The sequence below is a fragment of the Procambarus clarkii genome, chromosome 59 (assembly GCF_040958095.1).
Source record: "Procambarus clarkii isolate CNS0578487 chromosome 59, FALCON_Pclarkii_2.0, whole genome shotgun sequence".
NCBI classification, from domain to species: domain Eukaryota; kingdom Metazoa; phylum Arthropoda; class Malacostraca; order Decapoda; family Cambaridae; genus Procambarus; species Procambarus clarkii.
The window spans coordinates 24,058,040-24,070,611 of record NC_091208.1 but is presented as its reverse complement, the minus strand read 5'-3'; the positions used below and the strand labels follow the sequence as shown (position 1 = coordinate 24,070,611).

Sequence of the window (12,572 nt, the reverse complement as noted above, 5' to 3'; positions counted from 1 at the left end):
ATTAAAAGTATCAACACAAGACAAAACAAAACAATGGGAATAAATTAGATAAGTTTAGATTTAGGAAAGACCTGGGTAAATACTAGTTCAGTAACAGGGTTGTTGATTTATGGAAGAAATTTCCGAATAACATGGTGGAGGTGGGGTACCTTGATTGTTTCAAGTGTGAGTTGGACATATATATATATATATGATTTGTCCCATATATATGATATGACAATCCTATCATGGATTGGGTGGTTATAAATAGGAACTGCCTTGTATGGGGCCAATAGGCCTTCTGCAGTTACCTTTATTCTTATGTTCTTACATGGAAGATACTAGAGGGGCAGGTTCCAAATTTGCACAGTAGAATAACAACATACTACAGCGAAAGATACAGAAGGAAATGCAGAATAGAACCAGCGATGAGTAGAGGTGCCATAAAAATCAGAGAACACTATCAGTGTCACATCAGGATTCCACGGCTGTTCAACACCCAGCAAGCATTAGAAATATTGCCGGAACAAAGGTGGATGTATTCAAAGTGGCACTTAGAAAAGTTCCTGTAAGAAGTGCTGGACCAACCAGTCTGTAGTGGATACATAGGCCTGTGGGTTACTTCAAGCAACAGCTGTTGGACCAAGTTATTACAAATCGAGCCTTGCCTCAGGCTGGACTCTGAGGGTAGAAGAACTCCCGAAACCCTCTCCAGGTATGCTCCAGGTAATATGATTAAGGTATTAAGATATCTTTGGTAGTGGCAGAATAATGGAACTCTGAAAGGAGAATTCTCAGTGCTCATGCAATATGTGCAACACTCAAGCACAGCTAGGGAAAAATAGATACTCAATAAATTGTAAAATAATTTGGCAGACATTACTTTAATGTTACAGTATTCATAAATAAAATAAAAGTAATGTAAATTTTTACCATTATCTGTTACAAATCTTAAATATATCCCAAGACAAGATATACGATTGAGTACTGTATTTAATTTTAACCTAAAACAGAATTCTTAAGAACTGTACAATAGCCTAAGAAAACATTCTTCATTGCAAAAGTCTTCTTTGGGAATTTACCTGCAATCACAGTTATGAGAAAAATTTGTATTTAAAAATGGTGATACAGTACTGTATACACATTTTTTCTAAAATAACCAAAAGTAGTCATATTTTAATAAAACTTATTTCGATACCTGGAATTCATCAGGAAGGTGAGGAATGCTACATGTATGCTCCAAGTGATGCAGACATTTCTTTAAGTGTTCAAGAGCTCCAGTAACTTGACGTTGCTGGGCACGATCCCAAGCCAGCAGTGCCTCTGTCAATGCTGATAATAGTTGCTCTGTGTCCTCTACAATACTTGCCCACACCTCCTCATTGTCTCTCACACCAACATCACCACGCTGAAAACAAGAAAAAATAGAATAAAATAAAGTCATGAAAGTGTCAATCTGTACAAGCAAAACCCTGCACTGTCTGCCTTACACAAATACTGTAAAAACGTTAAATGTAATAAGACGCCATTTTCTGGGTGAGCCCCGGAGGCTTTCTGAAGATCTCCGAACTGCTGTGTGTTATATTAGTTTAGGGTCATCAGTCACAGGAGTCCTTATGCCTACCATGGACCATAAGCCAGAACCTGGCCCCCCCTCAGAGGCGCAGCGAGCAAATGCCTAATGAGAACTTTACATTTAAAGTATGTCATAATTGCCGTCGACTGGGGAAGGACACAAAGATATGTGAATCAAAACAGACTACCTTCTGGTTAACCTGTGTAATCTACATCTGAAAAGATAAAAGTAACTCCCCTAGAAAGAAACCCAACAAGCAAGGGGTTAGAGTTAACCCCCATGTAAGAGGGAGGAGCGGGGAACCAGCAGCCCACCAATCCAGACTACCCAGCAGCTCTCTGACTGAATACTAAGATAAGTAAAAGGAGGAACTTACCTTGGAGGCGGCAGCTCCGCAGGTCTCAAGACGAGGAAGAGACTGGCAAGTATGCTTAACTTCCCTGTATCTAATTTACCCTTGGGCATACGGCGGCCTCCGTATTATAAACATATTCCTGGTTAAGTGGGCATCCTGGAGATACCCAACATGATAGTTTACTATCCAGGGTTAACAGAGATAGGGCTTGTGCATGAGATCGGTGCACAGTGCACTGCAATGAGCCATTCAAGTCAGCTGTGGAATAATCTTGAGAGACCATCCTCTCACAGAGACAAACAGCCACGACAGGCGCCCCAAAGCCACACACGGCCTGGAAGGAACTGGAATGATCACGAGACACCTGGTGGCCAGGACTGTTTGACCTCCAAAACCCCAGCGCCTGAATGTCGACCCAAGACATGTTGCAAAAAACTGCCACGAGAGCAAAATATTGCCACTTGCATACTTACTATTCCATCATTATGGAATCCGAGGCCATGCACTGGACTATATCCAATCCTATCTTAGTGATAGACACCAATGTGTAGCCATCAATAATATAATCTCTCCCATTTTACCAATAACCGTTGGAGTGCCACAGGGCAGCATCTTGGGACCCCTACTATTTCTTATATACATTAATGATCTGCCTAATGTCTCTAACATTCTGAAACCTATTTTGTTTGCTGATACTACCCTCATTTACTCCAACCCCAACCCACATACACTAAATGATGATGTTAATAATGAACTAAAAAAAGTCCACTTATGGATGTCAACCAACAAACTAACACTTAACATAGAAAAGACCTACTACATCCTATTTGGAAGCAAATCTACAAATGCAATTCAGCTTCAGATTGACAATGTAAACATTAGCAATAAAAATGATGGAAAGTTTCTTGGCATATTCCTAGACAAGAGACTCAACTTCAGTACCCACATACAACACATAACTAAGAAAGTCTCAAACAGTTGGTATACTCTCCAAAATCAGATATTATGTTCCTAACTCTGCTCTCATCTCTCTATATTATGCACTAATCTATCCCTATCTCAACTATGGTATCTGTGCATGGGGTTCAACCACTGCAAACCACCTCAGGTGGTTCCATCATCACCCAGCAAAAGTCTGCTATCAGAATAATATCAAATTCTGCTTTCAGACAACACACAGCCCCCTTGTTTAACTCCCTAAACATGCTAAACATAATCTCACTCCACAAATTCTCCTGTGTCAACTACATTTACAAAACCCTGTTCTTAAATGCAAATCCTTGTCTGAAACTCTTCCTGGACAGATGTAATAGGACCCATTATCACCACACCAGAAATAAATATCTCTTCGATATCCCCAGAGTTAAACTTAATCTGTGTAAACACTCTATGCAAATAAAGGGACCCAGTTTATGGAACTCACTCCCTACTGAATTGAAAAGCTGTCCAACTTTTACATCATTCAAAATCAATACTAAAAAGTACCTAATTTCATCTTCATAGTTTTTCACTATTTGCCTTAAAATTGCACTGTATCTATTGCTACCCAATCTCCCAACCTTTATGTTCCCAATTTGAACATCTTTACCATTGAGATCATTGCTGTTTTCTTATATGTGCTGCCAATCTGTTGTATGGTGTTTATAAATCTTGTTATCTGTATCTTTTGCTACTCAGTCTCCCAATCTTTATGTACCCATTCTGATCATCTTTACCATTGTGATCATTGTTGTCTTATATGTGCTGTCAATCTGCTGTATGGTGTCTATTAATCTTGTTTAAATTACTAATCAAGCTGTCAATGTAATCAATCAGAGCTTTAATATAACAATGTGCTTTAATATACTTACTTATCTCTCTCATCTCATTTTTCTCTTGTAATGTATCTTTCATTTATCAATTCTGATTGAAATTACCTACTTAAAATCATCTGCTAGATTAAGGACCTGCCCGAAACGCTGCGCGTACTAGTGGCTTTACAAGAATGTAAATTCTGTACTATCCAATGTATTCTCTCAAACCCAATGTACCTTCTTGTATATATATAAATAAAATAAAATAAAATAAAATAAAATAAAATAAATAAAATCATGGGCATGAGGGTAGACTGCAGGCTGGCTAGACTTCATGACACTACAGAAAATCTGAGACACACGAGCCAAGGAACAGGAGAACCAAGGAAACCAGATCCACCCAGAGAGCATCCATCAGCACAGAACCAGTGGCTTGCAGGTAGCGGCATAAAACCTCTACCAGACAACACATGACACACTCCCGGCCTTATCAACCAAGTATCCACAACCCCTCCAGAAAGAAGCCAGCCGTCTCATTCTATGCCAGAAAAGAAGGAAAGGCAGCAAATGTGTTAAACGACCACCTAAACTAAACAAACAGAACCCCCAGCATCATAGGAGCATGAAGCTCCCCAACCCAACCCCCAAAGGCAAAGGCCAACAAAAACAAGGCCTTCCAAAAGCAAACCCAAAACGAAGGTGCCACAACAAAGTGAGAACAAAGAAAATGAGAGAACACGGTCCAAAAGACCAAGAAATCTCAGGAGGCACATGAGCAGGCCAGAGGTGAAAAAACACACAAGAAAGCTAGCGGAAAGGAGCAGAAGTAACATCCACCCTCAATGCAAGCAGTATCTGCTCCACTAATATCGTGCGATACAAAGCAACAGTAATAGGCACGAGATGCCAATCCAGTAAAGGCCACCAGACTGTTGCTTGGAGCGGCCCGCAGGCCCACATACCCACCACAGCCCGGTTGGTCCGGAACGTCTTTTTACCAATCCAAAATCGACGAAAACTGACGAAAAGAAAGAAAATGACTAAAAGACCACCAAGAAACTTCATACTGTACTTTCACTGAAGAAGACCGCATGTGGAACACCATCATATTAGCCACCTGATCATCATAAATATGGAGATACACGAGTCAGAAAGACCAGATGTGTAGTGTGGAGCAGTAAGGCAGACCAGCGAGGTACCTCGCTGGCCAGACCTGCTGAAAGAGGCAGAGCCACGGAAAAACTGCACGGGTTCGGACACCGAGCAAGCAGCGCCTGAAACCAAGGCTGGTCCGGCCACCATGTAACCAGGAGAACCACTCACCCCGATATGAATCCAGCCAAGCCAGAACCAGGAGCAACAGCTCGACCAGGGAAAGAGAGACAAGAACCCCCACCTCGATCAGTCCTGCCAAAAAGCATCTACCACGAAGGCCTCACAATTGGGGAACAGAGCAACGTACAATGGGAGACTCAAGAGACTTAAAAATGAGACTTAAAAATGAGCCCCATGACTAAAACGACCATAAAACGGACAGGATACTGAGGGTCGTAATCTTGGGAGCTGGACGAGCATACAGGGCAAGGTCGCTAGGCATAAAATTGGTGCCATAATAAAATAATGAAAACAAGCCAATGATCACAGTCCGTGAACAGAAGACTGAGGTAATACTATACGTACATAAGTACCACAGTCTTGTACACAAGACAAGACTGCCCTGGGAACACAAGACCGGGAGACGTGACTACCACCCACAATTCCTCAAGGAAACGGACAGGGCAGAAAAAGATGGACGACTCAATACAATTGGTTATCTTGAAGGTTATCTTGAGATGATTTCGGGGTTTTAGTGTCCCCGCGGCCCGGTCCTCGATCAGGCCTCCACCTCCAGGAAGCCGCCCGTGACAGCCGACTAACACCCAGGTACCTATTTTACTGCTAGGTAACAGGGGCATAGGGTGAAAAACTCTGCCCATTGTTTCTCGCCGGTGCTCGGGATCGAACCCGGGACCACAGGATCACAAATCCAGTGTGCTGCCCGCTCGGCTCCCCATACATTATGGTACACCCATAATAGGACACAGGTGGTAACCGAGCACCCAAAGAAGCCACAGAGACATTAAAAAGAACTTGTCCAAAGGCAGAGTAGTAAGGAAAGGGAATGCAGGAGGCAGTGATGAGATGAAGGCTGTAAACATAGAAACAGAAGCTCAAGAAGCTCAGTAATGTACACACCAGTAGAATGACGGGTGATAGGCAGGCTCAAAAAGCAGAAGTGCAACCCCCCCCCCCCACAAGCACAACTAGAAGAGTACAACGAGGCTAATACAAACTTACCAAAACTACTGATAACAACTCGGCAGTGATGAGGGAAACACACCAATTCACGTACCTCCCCACCCATTTCATAGCAGGCATAACCCACACCCGAGATATGTCACAAAAGTGAACGACTGAGGCACCAATAAGAACAAGAGCGCATTAATAAATTAAAAACACCCCAAAAAGCAGGAAAGAAAGTATAAGCTTTCAACCGCCCAGCAGTCATATGCAAAGAGTGGGTAACAAACCACTTCTGTGGGATGGTGCGCCACAACTGGTGTGCCGCCCTGGCGGCCAGTTGCAGAAACTCAAGCAATACAGCAAAATTCTTGCCAAAAAATATAAAAAATTAAACCATTAATCCGAGAGGAGGGAAGAGCAGGGGTACCAAAAGCACGGGAAAATAACTTGCAATAAATGTATAATGAAAATATATATACAGCGGTACCTCGGAATACGAGTGTCTCTGTATGCGAGTTTTTCGGAATACGAGCCGGATTTCCTCGGAAAATGTGTCTCGGAAGCCGAGGGTTACCTCAGAACGTGAGTTTGTTGATACGCGTTCAGGCCGACCTAGCGCGTGGTGGTACAGCGATCGTCATCCCTCCGCCCCTCAGTTTACCATTGTCTTCCGCCCAGTGACTATCTCACATCAATTCTTCACCCGGATTTTCAGTGTTTTGTTGGATTTTTGGTCATTTGACTATACAATTTGTTATTATATATCTCACCATGGGTCCCAAGAAAGCCAGTGGTAAGGATCAAGGCAAGAAAGCCCATGTGAGGATGACAATGGAGGAGAAACAAGAGATCATTCGGAAGCATGAGAACGGTACACGTGTTATTGAACTTTGTAGGCAGTACACCAAAGCCACATCAACAATATGCACTATACTTAAGAAGAAAAATGAGATTACGAGTGCTAAAGTGGCAAAAGGCGTAAGAACAATGACGAAACAAAGACCACAAATACTTGAAGTAGAAAAGTTGTTATTAATTTGGATACACGACAAGGAATTAAGGGGTGATAGTGTTTCGGACGCCATCATTTGTGAGAAAGCCAGGGTATTGCACGAAGACCTTCTAAAGAATACCCCTGCAACGAGTGATGCAGATACGAAAGAGTTTAAGGCAAGCAGGGGCTGGTTTGAAAAATTTAGAAGAAGTGGTATCCATAGTGTTACAAGGCATGGGGGGGCAGCCAGCTCAGACAAACCAGCCGCTGGACGATTTATTGAGGAATTTAAAGAGTTTGCAGAGGCTGAGGGATACCTACTGCAACAAGTGTTTAATTGTGACGAAACAGGACTGTTTTGGAAAAGAATGCCTAAGAGGACATACATTACCAAGGAGGAAAAATCCTTGCCCGGACACAAGCCTATGAAAGATAGGTTTACGCTTGTGCTGTGTTCAAATGCGAGTGGCGATTTGAAAATTAAACCCTTGCTAGTGTATCATTCTGAAAATCCAAGGGTTTTCAAACAGTATAAAGTGCAGAAAATCCATTTATGTGTGATGTGGAAGGCTAATAAAAAAGCATGGGTGACTAGGCTTATTTTTTCGGAGTGGGTGAATGAAGTAGTGTGCCCTGCCATAGAAAAATATCTGCAGGAGAAACATTTGCCACTCAAAGCGTGCTTCTCCTCGACAATGCTCCTGCTCATCCTCCAGGCTTGGAAGATGATTTGTTGCCCAGATACAATAAATTCCTCACAGTTAAATTCCTTCCTCCTAACACCACTCCTCTAATTCAGCCTATGGACCAGAAAATCATAGCGAATTTTAAGAAACTTTATGAAAAGGCACTTTTCCGGAAATGTTTTGAAGTGACTGAAGCGTCAAACCTCACCCTCAGAGTTCTGGAAACACCATTTTAACATTTGTAGTGCTTTAAAACTCGTTGACAAAGCCTGGCAAGAAGTGACTCAAAGAACCCTGATCTATGGCTGGAGAAAATTGTGGCCTGAATGTGTGAGAGAACTAGACTTTGAGGGGGTTTGAGCCTGTAAATGATGCGCCTATTGTTGACGAAATTGTTACTCTGGGCCGGCAAATGGGCTTGGAATTGGATGATGATGATGTGGAGGAATTGGTGGAAGAACACAACGGAGAACTGACCACAGAAGAACTCCAAGCCCTTCAACAGGAACAGCAAGACAACGCAGCTGATGATTCTACAGTGGAGGAGGATGAGGCAGTAGTGAATGTCCCTTCTGCAGAAATTAGGAAGGTGTGTCAGATGTGGGAAGAGATTCAAACAATTGTTGAAAAGACTCACCCAGAGAAAGCTGTAGTAGGCCGTTGCCTTAATCTTTTCAATGACAATGTGATGCCTTACTACAGAGACAGCTTGCGAAGAAGGGAAAAGCAAGCTTCCATGGACAGATTTGTGGTGAGAAAATCGAGCAGTGAGCCACAACCAGGACCTAGTGGCACTCAGATAAAACGTGCCAGGGAATGCACACCAGAAAGGTCCTCACTGCCTGATGTGATAATGGAAGGGGACTCCCCTTCCAAACAGTAACTCCTCTCCTCCTCCCCCCTCCTCACCATCTTCCATATGCCTACAGCATTCAACAGCAAGGTAAGTAATAACTTGAACATAGTTTTGTAGGTTTATTTAGATATATTAGGTATAAAAATTTAGTTTGATGTGGGGTTTTTGGGGTAGTCATGAACGGATTAATTCATTTCCCATTACAGAGCACCACTTGGTTTCCGAACTTTAGTTATCCGAAACTTCCAGTTTCCCGATTGGGGTTGGGGAGTCAAGCTACCCGAACAAAGTTCGGGTAGGAAGGGGTCCGCCAAGCGTCACGCCGGCTTGTGGTGGTGGGTGGGCGATGGTCCAGTTTGCCCACTGTGACTTCACAGATTCACGGCCTATTATTCCGATTATTTTGAATTGCCATAAGGCTGGAATGTTCATTCTGTGCTTTTGTTTTACATATCTGCACAATCAAGAAACATCTGTGCACCATGTTGGCTCCAAATGCACGCATTGCGTCAGTGATGGCTGACTGGTGGGTGGATGGACGATGGAGTTTAGGTGGGAGGCAGTATGAATGAGGGGGGGGGGGAGAATCAGTGAGAGAGGGGGAGAGAGATGCTAGGAGGGAGGGGGAGGTAGGGAGAGATGTTAGGAGGTAGGGAGAGATGCTAAGAGGGAGGGGGAGGTAGGGAGAGATGCTAGGAGGTAGGCAGGAAGGGATGGAAGTAGTAGTGAGAATTAGGGAGGGAAAGGCAGGCTGGCAGGCACAGGCAGGAAGGCTGGCAGGCACAGGCAGGCAGGCACAGGCAGGCAGGCAGACAGGCAGGCAGGCAGGCAGGCTAGCTTGCAGGCAGGGAGTGAGTGGTAGTCACGCGGTTGAACCGCGTGACCTTGAGAGATGGGATGTAGGGGGGCGGGTGGTTTGTTGGTGGTGGGGGCGAGACCGGCTCATTCCCGAAGATAAGCCTAACACACACTACCCGTTAGCATGATGGCAGGGAGGGAGGCAGGCTGGCTGGCTGGAAAGGAGGCAGGCAGGCAGGCTGGGAAGGAGGCAGGCTGGGAAGGAGGCAGGCTGGGAAGGAGGCAGGCTGGCAGGCAGGGAAGGAGGCAGGCTGGCAGGCTGGGAAAGAGGCAGGCTGGGAAGGAAGCAGGCTGGCAGGCTGGGAAGGAGGCAGGCAGGCAGGCAGGCAGGCTGGGAAGGAGGCAGGCAGGCAGGCTGGGAAGGAAGCAGGCTGGCAGGCTGGGAAGGAGGCAGGCTGGGAAGGAGGCAGGCAGGCAGGCAGGAAGCGATATATGGGTGTTGAAGTGAGCCGTGAACCACGTGACCTTTGAGAGAGTGTGTGTGTGTGTGTGTGTATGGGTTTGGGGTGGGGGGTGGGGGTGGTGTGTCGGTGGTGGGGGGAGAGGGGGAGGTGTGTCGGTGGTGGGGGGAGAGGGGGAGGTGTGTCGGTGGTGGGGGGAGAGGGGGAGGTGTGTCTGTGGTGGGGGGAGAGGGGGAGGTGTGTCGGTGGTGGGGGGAGAAGGGGAGGTGTGTCGGTGGTGGGGGGAGAAGGGGAGGTGTGTCGGTGGTGGGGGGAGAAGGGGAGGTGTGTCGGTGGTGGGGGAGGGACCGGCTGACTCCGTAAGCCTAACCACACTCCACAGACCTGTGACCCAGATTTGTTTCTTAAATGTACAGTACATCATCGTATATTTTAGGCAGGATGTTCCTGCAGGCTGGCAGGAAACATCCAGAGGATGTTTGCCAGACGTCTTAATAATCAGTTAGGAACAATTAAGGACTTTTATAAAGCGGATCAGGACTTCACTTATTGATGAGTACAAACAAAACACGGTCGCATTTACGCCATGAACCTGACGATCTTTTCCCCTAGAGTTTTTTTCATAAATTTTTCGGAAAAATTTCTTTTTACATTTCTAGTTTATTTTTTCCCCTCTATTTCTCGTATACGAACTTACATGTTAACCGACGGGTCTCGTCCCCAAGGGGTTCGGAAACCAAGTGGTGCTCTGTATTTCTTATGGGGAAATTAGCTTCGGAATACGAGTTTTTGGAATACGAGCCGTCTCCAGGAACGGATTAAACTCTTAAACCGAGGTACCCCTGTATACTGTATTTATGATGAAAAAGTCATTAATACAGCATATATATTTTTTCCCAGGACAAAAACATCCAAGCAAAAGATGGATGCACGCGACACGAGGGGTGCATAAATCACATAGGCAAATATCTCTATATGAATTCAGAATAGGAAGGAGGGGGACTAAAAAAAAAAAAACTCCATTGCAGCAACAACCCGTACAGAAAGCACAAGGGCCTAAGCAGTGGCAAAAGGAGCCCAAGCACTCCAAGCGGACTACCCCTCACAAAGGCCCCGGTGCAGAGCCCTCTTCAACGCCCACCACCTCTGAAAAAAAGGCGGCATCAAGGTTAAAAGCTTCCACGAAGGGAGTCTGCTGGGTTGGCCCAGAAGCATCGGTGGGAAAATCGGGCTCAACTACCTCCGCGCCTGAATCGGAAGGGGCAGCCCCTGAAGCCACCCGAGCCTCATCCTGAGCTAATCCCCGCCCTGACTCCAAAACTCTCAGACGTTTGGGAGCCGGAAGCAGGGGAGGAAGGAGCAGGGCAAGCCACATCCACCTGGGATGGAAGCAGGGGCGCGAAAAGAACCAAGGTTGCAGCGACCAACGCCGTCAAATCCTGGTCCCTAAAACCCAAGCGAGGCAGCTTCGGGTCCTCCAACAAAGCAACCTACCTGGCTTGTTGCAGTAAGGAGAATCGAGCATGCAATGCAGCCGCTGCCTGATCCCCGAGAGCAATAGACAACGAATGAGGAAAGTGAAGTTCATACAAAGAACAAGGCCCGCAAGACTCCCGGTTGGTGGTGTCCCCAACCCAACAGGCAGCATGATGGAGGCAGTACGGATGATTGTTTCCCCGAGACAGGAACAGTGAATAACCTTCGACTTTGCACAAGGCGAGAGAGAGGGCTCAGAAGAAGTAGCCATTGTACAACCGAGCCCACAGGGGTTTTCCAGGGCCCATAGGGTGAATTAGCCCTAAGAAAAGCCCAGGCACTGGGGCCAGCTAAGCCCATAGAACCGTTAGGTAGCAGGCAAACTGACCACGAGTAGCAGCTATGAAACCTTGGGGACAACAGAGGAGGACTACCAACACAACCTAGGCATGCCTAATAAGAAGCTAAGCAGACCACCTCTAACAAGGTGAGAATGCCAGAGAATGAAAATAAAATTAAAACAAAAACACCCAAAGACACACAACAAAACTGGTAGTCAGAGAAATATCGGTCACTGTGTTGAAGTAAAGCTAGCTGCACCAGCCACAGTGCGCCCCACCCAGCCAATAACACTCCCCTACCTGGAGCAAGAAAGCCCTAGACCCCAGACGTACCCAAAGGGCGAAGACAACAAGCGATGAAGTCCTCAAACTGGGGAGTAACTCCAGAATGCCCCAGGGTAGATAACCCTTACACGCAATGGCATTACTGTACTCGTGGAATACCTAGGGAAGGTCACTCTAGGTGCATGCTGCTCCTGTACTCCAAGGCACCTGGCCACCACACCACACACAGCTGGAACAGCCACACAGGGCAAAAATCCAGAACAGGAACTTGAGACCAGAGGTGACTGATCTGACTATCAGCATATCAGTTCAAGAACTGGATTGGTGGGCTGCCGGCTCCCCCTACCCACCCCTATGGGGGGGTAATGCTAATGCAGCAGAAATGCTAATTGCATGAAGTGTTGCTGGTTGGATTTTATTCTAGGGGGAGTTATTTTGATCTTTTTGGATGAGGATTGCCCAAATTAACCAGACAGTGGTCTGTTTTGATTCGCCTTCGGGGTCCTTTCTCAGTCGACAGCAATTATGACATACAGTACAGTACTTTAAATGTAAAGTGGCCATTGCTCCCTGGCCCTCTCTGAGGGAGCCAGATTCTGGCTCGTGGTCCATGATAGGCATAAGGACTCCTGTGACTGATGACCCCAAACTAATGCTGTACAGTATAGCACATATCAGTCGAGATAGCT

General features: G+C 45.8%; 1 protein-coding gene across 3 annotated transcripts in view; it reads right to left on the bottom strand.

The window, feature by feature from the left end:
* Sry-alpha (Serendipity alpha) overlaps window positions 1-12,572 on the bottom strand; it is a 119,064-nt gene that overhangs the window by 90,609 nt on the left and 15,883 nt on the right. For all 3 annotated transcript variants that reach the window (XM_069307036.1, XM_069307037.1, XM_069307038.1), the window contains one exon: window positions 1,178-1,387. In XM_069307036.1, the coding sequence (XP_069163137.1) occupies window positions 1,178-1,387 (210 nt within the window). The remainder of the gene's footprint in view (window positions 1-1,177; window positions 1,388-12,572) is intronic.